The 16,620-nt window shown below is 49.1% G+C and overlaps 1 protein-coding gene across 2 annotated transcripts; it reads left to right on the top strand.

Annotated features, from left to right (window-relative positions):
• The first annotated feature begins 773 nt into the window (after positions 1-773).
• Positions 774-16,417, top strand: LOC309377965 (zona pellucida sperm-binding protein 3-like). Of its 2 annotated transcripts, none has more exons than XM_081925702.1 (9): positions 774-1,172; positions 3,089-3,207; positions 3,901-4,004; positions 11,409-11,586; positions 13,001-13,118; positions 13,207-13,298; positions 14,353-14,501; positions 14,604-14,729; positions 16,240-16,417. In XM_081925702.1, exons 1-9 carry the CDS (start codon positions 789-791, stop codon positions 16,353-16,355), a joined length of 1,386 nt encoding a protein of 461 aa, XP_081781828.1. In that variant the 5' UTR covers positions 774-788; the 3' UTR covers positions 16,356-16,417. The 2 variants fall into 2 exon arrangements, with proteins under 2 accessions (XP_081781828.1, XP_081781827.1); XM_081925701.1 differs by having other exon boundaries at positions 14,604-14,732.
• The last annotated feature ends 203 nt before the right edge of the window (positions 16,418-16,620 follow it).

Raw genomic sequence — 16,620 nt, 5'->3', positions numbered from 1 at the left:
CTTTCCTACCCCATCCTAGAAAATGGCCCACAGGGCAACCCTGTATGTCTACTCGGAAGTAAGCTCATTGAGTTTAATGAGACTTACTCTCAGGTAAGTGTGTGCAGGATTGGAGACTAAATGTTGTATCTCAACACCTGAAGAGCACAACCAGATTGTTTGCCCGTTCCTTTGTGATTCCTGATTCCTGGCAGGCAGTAATAGCTGTGGGCTGTCAATGAGAGAATTTCAGGAGGTGCTGATTTTCTCTGCCTTCCAGCCCTACAGTTTGGTAATTCTACAATGCAACAGATCACCCTAATGCAGATATAGCAGCCAAACCAATTTAATATCGCAGCTCCAGACTACGTCAGTTCAAAAGCAGTTTCAGAACGGTTTCAGTTTCAGAACCCTTTTAAATGTATGTGGCGGGTGGAGCTATTAGTTTCGTATTGTTCTTATTTTTACTTTGCATTCTGTGTTTTTTATATTGTATTTTTATGTTGTGAACCGCCCTGAGATCTACAAATGAAGGGTGCTATATAAATTTAATAAACAAAAATAATAATAATAAATTCACGGACTAGTTGACCTCCATTTGCTGTCTGCTACAGCTTTCCCCAACAAGCACTGACTTGCACCTGAGACTAATTTTAGTTCCTTCCTTTTTCCCTCCAGAGTTTGCATTTAGCACAAGGTGTGTTTGGGTTCCTCGTTACCTGAGTCAGGTGAGAGTGGACTTTGGGGGTGGGATATAAAGGTTTGCAGAGAACAGTTGTGTTTGTTGCTGGATTTCTTGAAGAAGCAAAATGGGGTTTGGGGCGAACTTGGCTGTTGTCTTGCTCTGCTGGGGGGTTGCTTCTTATGACCCCTGGCAGTTTGCTCCGAGGAATTCAATTTGGAGAACTTCCAGGCCTGTGTCCCCAGCTCCCTCCTGGCCTGAGTCCTCTCCCTGGGCTTGGGTTGATGCTTCCCAGGTGAGAGCGTTGTCCTACCTTGCCCCTGTGGCTGTGCAGTGTGGAGAAGCCCAAGTGGTACTAACAGTGAACAGGGACCTGTTTGGGACTGGAAGGCTCATCCAGGCAACTGACCTCAGCCTGGGCTCCTCGGGCTGCCACTACACCTCCTATGATGCTGCCAAAGATGTAGTGATCTTCGACGTTGGGCTCCATCAGTGTGGCAGCATCCTGCAGGTAACTCTGTATTAATTACCCTTGTTGACCTATCCTATGCATGTTTCTGCATTTGTTTCCAGGATAGTTAAATGGCTTTGCCTGGGGTCCGGTTAAGAGGCCTAATTCTTACCCATCAGGTTATTGTGACACTGGCTACCCTGGGTTCTTTGAAACTACAATAGGTTCTGTGAAATGCTGAGATCCTGAATAGTTTAAACCTGGGGGTAGGAACATGGTGTCTTCACATGTGAACCAAATCAAATTCTTCCTCCATTCCTTGTTGCTCCTCCTCCTCTGCATCACCTGAAGGCTAGTCCTGAGGTTTGCACTTTTTTAATCTTTGGATTCAGCCAACAGCTATTTCACTTTGTGCAGTTGCTTGTTAGCGGGCTTTGGCATGCAAATTTGAAAGGGAGAATATAAACTGCACAAGGCTTTCTAGCTGAAATCTAGATAAAGGTACAGTAAAGGTAAAGGGACCCCTGACCATTAAATCTAGTCATGGATGACTCTGGGGTTGTGGCGCTCATCTTGCTTTATTGGCCGAGGGAGCCGACATACAGCTTCCAGGTCATGTGGCCAGCATGACTAAGCCACTTCTGGCGAACTAGAGCAGCACACGGAAACACCATTTACCTTCCCGCCGGAGCAGTACCTATTTATCTACTTGCACTTGATGTGCTTTCAAACTGCTAGGTTGGCAGGATCGGGGACCAAACAACAGGAGCTCACCCCATCATGGGGATTCGAACCGCCGACCTTCTGATCGGCAAACCCAAGGCTCAGTAGTTTACACCACAGTGCCACCTGCATCCCTGAAATCTAGATACAGTAAAAGGGCTCTATTGGGAGACTTGGATTGGGTTCTGTGGATCATTATCTGTCTGAAGCATTCTGGCCTGATATCATTCCCAATGGACTCCAAGAATTCCAAGCACATCCTTGGTCCAAGTGTTTGTAAACAGTAGCTGAAACAATCTCAAATGTCGTCCTGCACAAAAATTCCCTCCTGCTTTTAATATTTTATATTGCAACTTCATTTTTAAAAAATCGAATTGATTTACAACAGTTGGATAGATACAAAGTCACAAATCACCAGCTGACTTTTACAGAACATTAATTTTTCTGCATTAGCCTGTCAGCAAATGTTTTTTTCCAACTAGGATATCTTCTGAATTGCTATTAGCAGAGCATTTCACAGGACTGGGCCTGTGACACAAAATGCTTGGTTTCTCCCAAGTATTCATTTTTCAGCAAGCCAGTTTTTTTTCTAGGGAGGGGGAAGGCTTTTTATTTGTTGCTATTGTTGGACATTGGGTAGTCAAACTTTCTCTAATCCACCGCAAAGCATCTAGACAATCTTCCTTAAAAAAAAAATTCCAAAACCAAAAAAATAAAAATTGCAAACAAATTCAACATCCATATTCATTTTCTAACATAAACCTATTACATAGTTAATGAAATATACCTAATTACTCTAAACTTCTCTTTGCTGTATACAAATATAACAGTTAGAAATTTTATATTAAAGCTTTTATATTATAAATATTATTTCAAATTCCCCTATACCCGCCGTTCCCCTTCACCCATGTGTGATCTTTTTTTCCCCTTCTTCCATCTTGTTGTGGTGTTATAATTCTTTTATCATTTCCTTGCTCACCCCTCCACGTTTTACACGTTATCTATTAATATTCCAGTTCCGGAACCATATTTTTTCATACATTCCTTCACTCCCTCCCACTCTTTAATTATTGTGATTTGAATGGCCTCTAATAGTTGCCGTCATTTTTGCCATTCTAATAATGATGGTACCAGCATCTAGACAATTTTCCTGAAGCTCCTGCAGTACTTCTGCCCACCTGTGGTCTTAAATTATCCTTGGACTAAAAGTACACAATGAGGCTCAATGGGTCGTCTTGCATTCCCTCCTCCAGATGACTCCAGAATCCCTGGTCTACAGCATAAGCTTATACTATAAGCCTAGTCCCAGCGCCAATGCAGTTGTCATGCGAACCAGCCCAGCCGAAGTCCCTATTGAATGTCACTATCCAAGGTGAGTTGGGGAGATGGCGGCAATGGCAGGCACCTCGGAGCCGTTCACATGCACAGAAGGGCAGTGGCTCCCAAATATTTTTGGGCTACCCCCCCCCCGGTTGCATAAACTCATTCCTAGTGCCCCTACCATACCCTATGAAAATCACTTTTCAGAATAATGCTTTGCACGACCCACTAAGGAAGATTTTAAAAAGGTAAAGGACCCCTGACAGGTAAGTCCAGTCGCGAACAACTCTGGGGTTGCGGCGCTCATCTCGCTTTATGAGCTGAAGGAGCAGGCGTTTGTCCACAGAACGCTGTTTACCTTCCCGCCGGAGCGGTACCTATTTATCTACTTGCACTGGTGTGCTTTCGAACTGCTAGGTGGGCAGGAGCAGGGACTGAACAACGGGAGCTCACCCCGTCACGGGGATTCGAACTGCCGACCTTCTGATCTGCAAGCCCTAGGCTCTGTGGTTTAACCCACAGTGCCACCTGCGTCCCTGGTCTAAGGAAGATAATAATGCAATAATAGTTATGGTTCTGAATTTGTATTGCTCATTTCTTCAAAATCCAATTAAAACTTTCATTAATTCAACAAAAGTGATGAACTTGATCCAGTGAGACCAGCTATACAAGGTCTAGTAGTCATTTGCCCCCTTTGTGAACCACATCTGTGGGGGACTTTCGCCTTATTTCTTTCTCTTTCCAGGAGAAGCAACGTGAGCAGCGACGCCATCAAGCCAACTTGGGCTCCCTTCAGCTCCACCATTTCCGCAGAACACAGGCTGGGCTTCTCCTTGCGCTTAATGAACGGTACTTGAAAATTACGAAACAGGCCATTAGCCCAGTGTGGGGTGGCAGCACCTGGCAGGGCCCACTGCTCAGGCAAGGGAGTTTGGGGACAGGAGGCACTTTCACCTTTTTCCAAGCAAGCACCAGGCAGCTGGATCTGGCCACCCTAAATGCATCTGCAGCATCTCTGGCCGAGCATCACTCTGTGGGAATCAGAAGAGGTAGCTAAACAGGGCTGCCCAGGGCTACTGGGTGCAGTGACCATAGCCAGGCAAGCCTGTTATGTAGTGTAGTTTCACCCTGGGCCAACAGGGGGATACTGTATATAGTTTTCACTCAGGTCTGTAGATAGTTTTCACTCAGGTCCGCAGCAGTTATTTTAGGCGGGAACTCTGGGCTGTGGTTGTTACAATGTTGACAGCCGGCTGCCTATAAAAGCAGGCCGGCTGAGCTGTTTGCAGTCAGTTCTATTCCAGCTTACAAAATAAAGAGCTACTTGAAGAAATCGCTGTGCCGGCTGCTATGTCAACCCACCACTTAATACTGGCGACGAGGATGGGATGGATGGACATCAGAGCACAGCCAGATGCGGCCAGCCTCTGAACTGAGCTGAATCACAGAGCGAAATCACTGAGCGAAATCACTGGGCAGAACCAATTCAGAGCTGACTGTTCTGGCTAGAGCACTGTGTTCCATCCATCGCCCTTCACGCCGGCATCGGAATCATGGCTTCACTTGTGCCTCTACTGCCGTTTGCGCCAGCCTCTGAATCATGGGACTCCTACCTCGCTCGGTTCGACTGCTACCTCCAAGCCAACGAGCTGACAGCAGTATCAAAGGATCGGAAGCGGGGCCTATTCCTCAGCCTCTGTGGGCCTGAGGTGTTTGAGACGGCCCGAGCATTGGTTGCGCCTGAAGCAGTCCAGGCAACACCATGGGACACGATCCAAGAGAAGCTCCGCAACCACTATGCACCAAAGCCGTCCAAGATTGCTGCCCGCCATGCGTTCTACCACCGGAACCAGGCAGAGGGGGAGTCAATCAACAACTACACCACCGCCCTGCGACAGGCTGCAATGCACTGTGAGTTCCAAGACTTAGACGATGCCCTGATGGATCGAATCGTCTGCGGGGTCCGGGACATCCATCTGCAACGGCGTCTCCTAGCCAAGCCAGACCTCACGCTACAGAAAGCCATTGAGGAGGCTGTGGCCTCAGAAGCTGCTGAACGCTCCGCCCAGGAGATCCGCAAGTCCAGCAGCCCGCGTCTTGCTAGGGAGCCAGTTCCGGTGCATCATGAAGAGGCCAGCAGTGATGAGGCATCCTCCAGTGAAGACGATGACGTGCACCAGACAAAGCGGGAGCGCAGGAAGTTCCAACAGAAGTCCAAGGGCCAACCGGAATGTGCCGGCTGCGGAGGCAACCATTCCCGTGCCAAGTGTCGATTCAGAGACGCCATCTGTAGGAAGTGTTCCAGAAGGGGCCACATCGCTAAGGTCTGCCGATCGGCTCCGTCTGACACTCCCCCTTCATCGACTCGCAAGTCCAAGTCTTCACTCCAGTCTGCCAAGGAAAGTTGTTTCGCTCTCACCAACTGCCGCTGCCCGTCTGGAACCACGATTGGCCAAACCGACTCGCCTACGCGACGCAAGCTGAACGTCACGGTGCTCATTGAAGGAGCTCCATGTGACATGGAGATCGACACCGGGTCTGCCCTGTCCATCGTGTCATGGAGCACCATCAAAAGACTGGTACCCAGAGTGTCCAAGAGGCAACTCAACTCCCACCGCGTACACCTGAGAGACTACCAGGGAAACGACATTCCCGTGGTAGGCGTTGGCCGGTTCCGGATCGCCTTCAAGGATTTTTCGGGCCTGCTCCGGTTGGTGGTGGTCGAAGGTCAGCGGCCAAGCCTCCTAGGGCTAGACTGGTTTGATGCCCTCGGCCTGGAAGTCACCGGCATCAACTGCATCTCTAACGCAGAGACTGAGGGTCTGGTCAAAGACTTTGCCGAGGTTTTTGACGGCACCTTGGGGCAATATACAGGTACGCCCATCTCCTTTAGCCTTGATCCACAAGTCGCCCCCATCAAGCTAAAGCCACGCCGGGTTCCCTTTGCTCTCAAGGCTAAGGTGGACGAACAACTGGACAAACTGATTGCCCAAGGAGTTTTGGAGCCGGTTGACCACGCCAAGTGGGAAACCCCCATCGTCACGCCTGTCAAGCCAGATGGGTCGGTGAGAATCTGCGCTGACTACAAGTGCACGATCAACAAGGCACTTCAGCAGCACGCTTATCCGGTTCCTGTTGTCCAACACCTGCTGCATTCCCTGGGTGAGGGTAAGGTCTTCGCTAAGCTGGACCTTGCCCAAGCATATCAACAACTGCCAGTTGATGATGCCACTGCTGAAGCCCAGACGATCGTCACCCACCGGGGGGCATTCCGTTGCCGCCGGTTGCAGTTCGGGGTGAGTGTGGCTCCTGGAATCTTCCAAAGCCTTATGGAGCGTCTCCTGCAAGGGCTTCCGGGCGTGGTACCATATTTTGATGACGTCTTGGTGTCTGCAGACTCACACCAGCAGCTGTTCGAGCGCCTCCGTGCCGTGCTGACCAGGTTCCAAGAGGCCGGGCTCAAGGTAAAGAGGGAGAAGTGCCAGATCGCCGTTCCACAGGTAGAGTTCCTGGGCTATCTTATCGATGCCTCCGGCCTTCACCCAACCACATCCAAGATCCGCGCTATCCAGCAGGCCCCCACCCCAAAGAACAAAACGGAGTTGCAGGCATTCCTGGGGCTGCTGAACTTTTATAACATGTTCCTGCCCCACAAAGCCACAGTGGCTGAGCCTCTTCACCGACTCCTTAGCACTAAGACGCCTTGGGCCTGGGGTCATCGGGAGACGGCGGCCTTCAACGCGGTCAAGGCTCTCCTTTCTTCAGACAGTGTGCTGGTACAGTACAGTGAATCCAGGCCGCTGGTCCTTGCCTGCGACGCCTCACCTTTTGGCATCGGTGCTGTCCTTAGTCACCGTTTTCCAGATGGAAGAGAAGCACCGCTCGCCTACTTTTCCAGGACACTATCTCCGACGGAACGGAATTACAGCCAGCTCGACAAGGAGGCATTGGCACTTGTGGCTGGAGTGAAGAGGTTCCATGAATACCTCTATGGCAGGACTTTTGACCTCATCACTGACCACAAGCCACTCCTGGGCCTCCTCGCCGGTGATCGTCCAACTCCACCGGTCCTCTCGCCACGCATGCTGCGATGGACTGTTTTCCTGGCTGCCTACCACTACCGGCTCATCCATCGCCCGGGGAAATCGATGGGCCATGCCGACGCCCTCAGCCGTTGCCCTCTTCCAGCATTTGTGGAAGACCCGGCTCCAGCTTCGTCGCTCCTTCTGATTGAGGATCTTCCGGCAGCGCCTGTATCAGCTACCACTGTGGCCTCCGCGTCTGCCCAGGATCGCACCATCAGCCGGGTGCTCAACTGGGTGTGGAGGGGGTGGCCACAAGGGCCTTTTGCATCGGAGTTCCAGCCCTTCGCAACCAGACAACATGAACTCTCAGCTCATCGCGGCTGTCTGCTGTGGGGAGACCGCGTCGTGATTCCCCAGGGACTCCGTCAGCGCGTCCTGGAGGCTCTGCACGTTGGCCACCCGGGAATTGTCAAAATGAAGGCATTGGCTCGGTGTTACGTCTGGTGGCCTAATATGGACGATGCCATCACTGCCTGGGTGTCCGCCTGTCAAGCGTGCCAAGAGTCGAGGCCTGCACCACCGGCAGCTAAGGGACACACCTGGGAGACGCCAAAGACACCCTGGTCGAGGGTGCACATCGATCTGGCTGGCCCCTTTCACGGCCGGACCTTTATGGTAGTGGTGGACGCCTATTCCAAATGGCTGGAGGTCGCCCTGATGCCCTCCACCACTACCGAAGCTGTCATCCGGGTGCTGCGAGGCCTGTTTGCAACGCATGGGTGTCCTGATGTCCTTGTCTCTGACAACGGACCGCAGTTCACGTCAGGCACCTTTGAGCGGTATCTTTTGGGACTGGGCATCCGCCATGCCCTAACGGCACCCTTTCATCCATCCAGCAACGGGCAAGCGGAAAGAATGGTGCGCTCGGCAAAAGAGGCACTGGCGCGCCTGGACCGGGGAGACTGGCATGAGCGGGTCGCCGAATACTTGTTCGTGCAACACATCACCCCTCATGCGGCCACAGGGAGGAGTCCTGCTGAACTGCTTATGGGCCGCCGCCTCAGGTCACCACTCGACCGGCTACACCCGGACTTTGCCGTGGCTGAACCCCCAGGCTGTGCCAACGCGCCACGGTCATTTGTCCCAGGAAACCAGGTCTTTGCCCGGAACTATGTGGGGGACATTCCTTGGGTGCCAGCCACAGTAGTGGGAGTCACTGGACCTCGCTCGTACCAGGTGGCACTCGAAGATGGACGCTTGTGGCGACGGCACATAGACCAGCTTAGGCGCAGGGTTGGGAACTTGGACACTACCGAGGTGCCCCCAACTGCGCTTGCAGCTCCAGAAGAGACACGTACAGATGGCGAGGCCCCACCTACACCTCCCTCGCAAACTGCCAGCGTGGAGCCGAACCAAGCCGCTTCAGAACAGACTCAGACCACTCCACTTGCGGAGGCTCCACCCACAGCAGCGGATCCAGGGGAGTTGGTTCCAACGCCACCTAGGGTCGCACCACAGCCTCAGCAAGAACTGTGTGGCCCTCCGGACTTGGCTACCAGTCCCCGGCGGTCTGGCAGAGTTTCCAAGCGCCCAACTTATTTAAAGGACTATGTTGTTGGACATGTATCACTGTTGGTCTAAGTATGGGAAATGTAACCGATATGCTTTTGTGCCTAATTGAACCATTACGCGTAGTGCTGTATATAAGGAAACCATTACGATTGTAACTAACACCTTATCTCGGTGGGGAGGGGTGTTATGTAGTGTAGTTTCACCCTGGGCCAACAGGGGGATACTGTATATAGTTTTCACTCAGGTCTGTAGATAGTTTTCACTCAGGTCCGCAGCAGTTATTTTAGGCGGGAACTCTGGGCTGTGGTTGTTACAATGTTGACAGCCGGCTGCCTATAAAAGCAGGCCGGCTGAGCTGTTTGCAGTCAGTTCTATTCCAGCTTACAAAATAAAGAGCTACTTGAAGAAATCGCTGTGCCGGCTGCTATGTCAACCCACCACTTAATAAAGCCTGCCAGCCGGGCCAAGCAGGTCCCACTAACACCGAAATCTGGTAGTGCAATGGCCATCTAGTCCTAACTCCCTGTTGGTTTTTCATCCGGTCACTTGTTTGTGATGGATTCCACCTTTTCTGCTCCTGAGGGGTGTCAGGATCTGGGGGTGTCTAATGTGGTTAATTGAACTGCAAGCCATTGTCCTCTGTGAAGTGCAACTTTATTTGGCAATCTTTATTTTTCAAAAATATTTTTCACTGCAGGCCTTCCTGTCTTTTAGACTCTCCCTCGAGATTTTGCTTCTGAATAGCCTTGTTTTTTGCTTCACCTTACGTACTTGCCTCCTTTTCCTCTGTTCCTGGTTTTGATCAATGTAGCTGACATGCTACCTACTTTTGCTCCCTTTTCAATTTAAATACAATTCAAATGTTGTTAATTGAGCAGTTTTTCATAGCTTTGAGCCTTGTTATGCTGTATCCTCTCCCCCACACAAATCATGGAAACTGTAGGTGACTCCTCATAGAGCTACAATTCCCTGCACCCTTAAACTACAGTTCCCAGGATTCGGTGTTTGTGTGTGTGCTTTAAATTTAATAAAGGCCTGGGACAAGAGTTTATCTTCTGATAAACAAAAGTTTAAATTTTAGGTGCAGATGTGACCGTAATCTTTTTAGAGCTTAGAAATATTTCTGTCTTATACATTGTATTATTAAGAATATAAAGAGAACCTAGTCCTGCTCTCACAGTAGCCAACTAGATGCTGGTGGGAAACTAGGGATGAAAGACCTTCCCTTTTGTTCCCTGTGATCCTAGGAGCAGTCAGAAGTCGCTTCAAGGGGTCAATTGACAGCAGTAAAATAATTTATTTTGCCATGACAAAGAAAGGTACAGACAAGCTAATGTTCATTGCCTGCCCTGCCTTCCCCCTCTGGGCTTGCCAGCCTTTTTATACCCTCTAGGATGGATGGTCATTTGATTTCCAAGAAAACATGTGTTTTACAAGAAATGCCATAAAAATTAGGTTTAGTTTTTCCATATTTGGATCAACTTCTTCATTTCACGTATTTCCAGTCCCTCCCTCCTCCTGTTTCAGGAGTCGGCATAGCAACCCGTTATCTCTCTTTGCCTAAGCCACCTGCAGCCCTCCCTCACAGCCCGGCTCTGCTAAAAGAAGAGTTTATTTATTGTTTTATGGCCTTGTAGTAATCTTGACACCTCCCTGCAAAGAAAACTGGCCTTTGTTCTGTTACAGACATTAATGAAGGAAGGAAGAAGCTTCAGGCATAAAAGGCAAAAAGCAGCGTTGGATATAAAAAAAGGAAATAATATACTATAAAATAATAGTCTTATGGCCCTTCAGGGAGCTAAACATGAGCCCCAAAGCCCTCTCTCTCCCTCCAGCAACTGACATTGCTGCCTCTGTGACTGAGGAGGCAGAGCCTAGCCATTGCTGCTCCTCGAAGCCATCGATAGGCCTCTCCTCCTCCATGAATTTGCCTGGTCTGCCCCGCAGAGGACCTTAAGGTCCATGAATACCCATAGTTTAGATGTCCCGGGCCCTAAGGAAGTCAGACTATCCTCCACCAGGGCCTTCTCAGTGATGGCTCCGACCTGGTGGAATGCTCTGTCCCAAGAGACCAGGGCCCTGCAGGATTTAACCTCCTTCCATCAGGCCTGTAAGACAGAGCTATTCCGCCTGGCCTTTAATTCGAATCCAGACTGATCTTTTATTTCCCTTCTCTTCCCTCCCCCTCCCCTTTTATGAAGATTACCCGCTCTGAAACCCCACAGCTAATTCTCCCCTGGCCTCCTCGCTGGCCCAAGTAGGACCAATTCAGCCAGCTAGCCCTGGGGATTACCTAATGCTTATTTCCCCTAAATTGATGTCTGAATTTCGAGTATTATTGTAATTCATGTTTTTATACTGTATTTTATGCTGTTTTTACAATTAAGTGTTTTAAATTTGTTGTTAGCCGCCCGGAGCCCAGTTTTTGAACCGGGAAGGGCAGGGTATAAATAAAAATTTATTATCATTATCCTCTTTTAAAGCCCTCCAAATTGGTGGCCATCACTGCCTCTTGTGGGAGGGAGTTCCGTAGTCTAACTCTTTGCTGCCATGATGATGATGATGCATCCTTGGACAGGACAAACCAGTGTTGAGGTCTGTGCTGGATAGCTTTCTTTCCCTCTAGGTAAGATTCTGCAACTCGCTTGTCTTTCAGATGACTGGAGCGCTGAGAGAGCTTCCGGCACATACCAGCTGGGAGACGTGATGTACATCCAGGCTGAAGTGAACGCAGAGAACCACCTTCCTCTGCGGCTGTTTGTCAACCACTGTGTCGCCACGCTGAGCCCAAGCAGGGACGCCACTCCCCGATATCCCATCATTGACCACAATGGGTAGGAGCTCTCTAGGGTTGTCCCTGCCAGTCACTACGCCCTTGGGCAGGCCAGGGACTGCAAGGGAAAAGGGACAAGGAGCAGAAAGGGGAAGCCATCTGGGCAGAGCTGCCAGTTCCCCACCCTTGGACTAGGGCAGCCAGGAACCTCATGTTACAGGAAGTACAGTGGTACCTCGGGGTTACAGACGCTTCAGGTTACATACGCTTCAGGTTACAGACTCCACTAACCCAGAAATAGGGACACGGGTGGCGCTGTGGGTTAAACCACAGAGCCTAGGACTTGCCAATCAGAAGGTCGGTGGTTCGAATCCCTGTGACAGGGTGAGCTTCCATTGCTTGTTCCCTGCTCCTGCCCACCTAGCAGTTCGGAAGCACGTCAAAGTGCAAGTAGATAAATAGGTACCGCTCTGGCGGGAAGGTAAATGGCGTTTCCATCTGCTGCTCTGGTTCGCCAGAAGCGGCTTAGTCATGCTGGCCACATGACCCAGAAGTTGTACGCCGGTTCCCTCGGCCAATAAAGCGAGATGAGCGCTGCAACCTCAGAGTCGGTCACGACTGGACCTAATGGTCAGGGGTCCCTTTTTAACCCAGAAATGGTACTTCAGGTTAAGAACTTTGCTTCAGGATGAGAACAGAAATTGTGCTCCAGTGGCACGGCGGCAGTGGGAGGCCCCATTAGCTAAAGTGGTGCTTCAGGTTAAGAACAGTTTCAGGTTAAGAACAGACCTCCGGAACGAATTAAGTTCTTAACCCGATGTACCACTGTACTGCTGACAGCTAGGGATGGGCAGAGGGGTTGATTCTGTTTGCATTTAAATGCAAATCTGGCTAACTTGCTTTTCCTGAAACAAGACATCCTTTGAGAACTTCACTATTCTCTGAATTTTAAAGTGCAGTTACCCATCTCCATGTGTAGGAAATGCATGTGAAGTGTGAATAAAAATACACATGTTTGGAGGAATTAACATACCAGGAGAAATTGCTTTGCAGAAATATGTATACTAATGGAAAATGGATACAAAAGCATATATTTAATGGGAGAAATTGTCACTAAAATGGTGGCAATTTTTCATGAGGTGGTTTTTTTTTTTTTAAGCTTGTAAACTGATGAGGAAGACACTGAAATACAGATTTGCCCTTCTCCTCTGACAGCTCTTCTTCCTTCCCTTTTCCTTCCCCTTTCCTTTCCAGGCCTTTGGTCAGGGCGCAGCCTGACTCCCTCCTTTGGCAATCTCCACAGAACTTTAGCTTAATGGTTGCGTTCAATTTGATTTCAATTAATTTTTATAATGAAATCTTTTTAGAATGTTGTACTATTTTATTGTTGTTAGCTGCCCTGAGCCCGGCTTCGGCTGGGGAGGGCGGGATATAAATAAAATTTATTATTATTATTAATTATTATTATTTTTTAGCTGCCTTGTTGATGGGAGGTCAGATTCCAGCTCAGCCTTTGTGTCTCCAAGGCTCAAGGAGGATTTGCTCCAGTTCACCGTGGACGTTTTCAGATTTACAGGACATCCTCAGGAGCTGGTGAGAAGCCTCGTCTTGCACAGCCTTCCTTGAACTGAAGCCTAAAATGTCTAATGGAGGTTTTCTTTTGTCTACTTGGCTTCTCCAGATCTACATCACTTGCCACCTGAAAGTGACTGCAGCCAGCCAGGCCCCTGATCCTGAAAACAAGGCTTGCTCCTTCAGCCAAGCTAATAACATGTGAGTGAGCCAGTATGGACTCCCTCAGGACTCTCCTTAGGTGGTGGTTTTTAAAGAGATAATAATAATAATTTATTATTTATACCCCGCCCATCTGGCTGGGCTTCCCCAGCCACTCTGGGCGGCTTCCAAAAAAAATATTAAAATACTATAATACATCAAACATTAAAAGCTTCCCTAAATAGGGCTGCCTTCAGATGTCTTCTAAAAGTCTGGTAGTTGTTTTTCTCTTTGACATCTGGTGGGAGGGCGTTCCACAGGGCAGGTGCCACTACCAAGAAGGCCCTCTGCCTGGTTCCCTGTAACTTGGCTTCTCACAGTGAGGGAACTGCCAGAAGGCCCTTGGTGCTGGACCTCAGCATCCGGGTAGAACGATGGGGGTGGAGATGCTCCTTCAGCTATACTTCAGATATATAGAGAGGTTAGTTGGCCATCCATCAGGGATGTTTCAAGCTGTGATTCGTGCAGTGGCTTCAACTAGATAAACCATCCAATTCTACAGTTCTATGATTCTATGTTAATAGCCCTAGCCAAGCCTGCTAGGACTAAATAGTTGGCTGTCAAAGAAACAACTAGCTAGTGATGTTTCCTGTTTTTGTTGTTGTTTTTTGAATTTGCATTTTATTTATTTGTTAACATTCTTATATTACATTGGTACACATTGCCATATTACATTACAGGACATACTATAATTTCCAACATGCATACAAAAATTATATAAAAATTTTATATACCTAGAAAAATGAAACAAAAAGAAAGAACAAAGAAAAAAAACCAAAAACAATTCCCCCCCCAAAAATCATATACATACCAACACTAGTGATGTTTCCAGAAGCTTCCCTTCAGCCCACCCAACCGGGCTGGCAGTAACATCCTTAAAATTTTTTAATTCCAAGTCTCAAAGCAGCTTACATTACAGCACTCATAATCTCACTATCCAGAGATTGTGGTGCGGTGTCTAACAAAATTATGTCGAGTATTTGACCTTGTTGCCCAAGCAAACCAATTCTGCAGGTAACATCGGCCTTTCTCTTCCTTTTCCCCATCCCTCCAGGTGGATTCCGGTTGAGGGTACCCAGGGGATCTGCACCTGCTGTGAGACTGGGAACTGTGGTGTCACTGGAGGGCTGCCAAGGAGGCTCAACCCCTGGGATAGGTGGGCGAGAGGAAGGAGATCTGGCAGAGATGTATCCACCAAGCATGGTGCGTTCCATCCATGTTGGCGGGGGAGCCAATCTGTTCTGTGCAGGGGTCTCCAAATGAGGGGGGGTGAGGCTGACCTACCTTACCTTGCTCAAAATGCAGGTCAACTGGTGAAGGAACTAGAGACTGACGTAATGATTGGCCCTATTTTCGTCCGTGATGCTTACATGGGCTCAAGGAGTCTTTCAGCCCAGCAAAGTGAAACAACGGACTCTCCAGAAGAACATGGTGGTACCTCCTCCTCCTTTTTAGTAGTAGTAAATATTTCAAGAATGCAGGCGAGGGCAGAGTGAGAATTTGATTCAGGAATCTAGCTACCAAATTACAGTAGAATAAAATTCTGGGGCCAGTGATAAAGGTAAAGGTAAAGGTACCCCTGCCCGTACGGGCCAGTCTTGACAGACTCTAGGGTTGTGCGCCCATCTCACTCAAGAAGCCGGGGGCCAGCGCTGTCCGGAGACACTTCGGGGTCACGTGGCCAGCGTGACATCGCTGCTCTGGCGAGCCAGAGCCGCACACGGAAACGCCGTTTACCTTCCCGCTAGTAAGCTTGCACCCGGGGGTGCTTTCGAACTGCTAGGTTGGCAGGCGCTGGGACTGAGCAACGGGAGCGCACCCTGCCGCGGGGATTCGAACCGCCGACCTTTTGATCGGCAAGCCCTAGGCGCTGAGGCTTTTAACCACAGCGCCACCCGCGTCCCTGGGGCCAGTGATAGTAACGTGTGATTAGTTAGGGATGGCTTGTTTTTGCACTGAAAGGTACCTCTGGTTACGAACTTAATTCGTTCCGGAGGTCCATTCTTAACCTGAAACTGTTCTTAACCTGAAGCACCACTTTAGCTAATGGGGCCTCCCACTGCTGCCACACTGCCGTGGCGCGATTTCTGTTCTCATCCTGAAGCAAAGTTCTTAACCCAAGATACTACCGGTATTTCTGGGTTAGCGGAGTCTGTAACCTGAAGCGTATGTAACCTGAAGCATCTGTAACCCAAGGTACCACTGTAATTGGATATCTTGTCTGGAAACAAGTAAGGAATTGGGCCACAGCATGGAAATAAGTGACGCTCCAGGCTGCATTTTGGGGGGTGCATTCTAGGCAAAAGTATTCAGGGTGAGGTTTTGGGGCTGTGAGCTGGAGCGTGTCCCCTCCTCCTGGCTTAATCCTTCTCCCCCATCACCCCACATAAACCTGCTATGCTTAAAACTTCCAGGGGCTTCCTTTAGGATGAGATTGCTGGAGGCTCACAGGTATTTGTGTTTTATTTACAAGTTGGATATAAGTAGAGAGAACCAAGAGATCACTCCTTTCACATCAGATCTTTTACAGAGGGGGGGCAGCCAGCGCTCTAAGATGCTTACAGGAAGCCTAACACTGACCAAAAATGTAAGTTGGATTGCAGCATGAAGCCCTCCAGGTTTACTTGGAGGCAAGTTCCCTAGATCAATACAGTGGTACCTCGGGTTACAGACACTTCAGGTTACAAACGCTTCAGGTTACAGACTCCACTAACCCAGAAATAGTACCTCGGGTTAAGAACTTTGCTTCAGCGTGAGAACAGAAATCGTGCTCCGGCAGCGCAGAGGCAGCAGGAGGCCCCATTAGCTAAAGTGGTACCTCAGGTTAAGGACAGACCACCAGAATGAATTAAGTTCTTAACCTGAGGTACCACTGTAGTAAAAGAGCTTGCAGCCTTGATGTAAGTTGAATTTGTTCTCTTTCTCTCTCCCCCATTTGCAGGATTCCTCTCAGCGCCTGGGCTGCTGGCTGGACTCATCTTGATGTCTCTGGCTCTGCTTCTCGCTCTGATTACTTTTGGGGTCCCTCTGCTCAAAAAGTGCCTGGGGTCCCATTAAAATGTAATGTAATACGTATCTCGATGTGGGGGGAAAAAACTAAATAAAGAGATACAAATGGCTTTCTTGCTTCCATCCACCTTTAAATGAGAAAGAGGGCTGGTGACTGATCCTATATATGGGGGAAAATTATATATGATATATATATAAAGCCTGAGTTGCGTTACAGTGAGAGGTGAATCTTTGCTGTTGGTGATGGGATTTGGGGAATGGGGCTTTTTGGCTGGGTAGGGTATGTTTGGGGTTGCTCTTGCTTCTCTAAAAA

The sequence above is a fragment of the Podarcis melisellensis genome (assembly GCF_964234715.1).
Source record: "Podarcis melisellensis genome assembly, chromosome: 9".
NCBI classification, from domain to species: Eukaryota; Metazoa; Chordata; class Lepidosauria; order Squamata; family Lacertidae; genus Podarcis; species Podarcis melisellensis.
Note: the sequence above shows the minus strand (reverse complement) of the source record. Positions and strands in the feature narration are given on the sequence as shown.

Coding starts and splice junctions, on each gene's coding strand:
- LOC309377965 (XM_081925701.1), top strand. CDS start 789: ATGGGGTTTGGGGCGAACTTGGCTGTTGTCTTGCTCTGCTGGGGGGTT. Junction 1,173..3,088: donor AGTGTGGCAGCATCCTGCAG/GTAACTCTGTAT, acceptor TCCCTCCTCCAG/ATGACTCCAGAATCCCTGGT. Junction 13,119..13,206: donor CAGGACATCCTCAGGAGCTG/GTGAGAAGCCTC, acceptor TGGCTTCTCCAG/ATCTACATCACTTGCCACCT.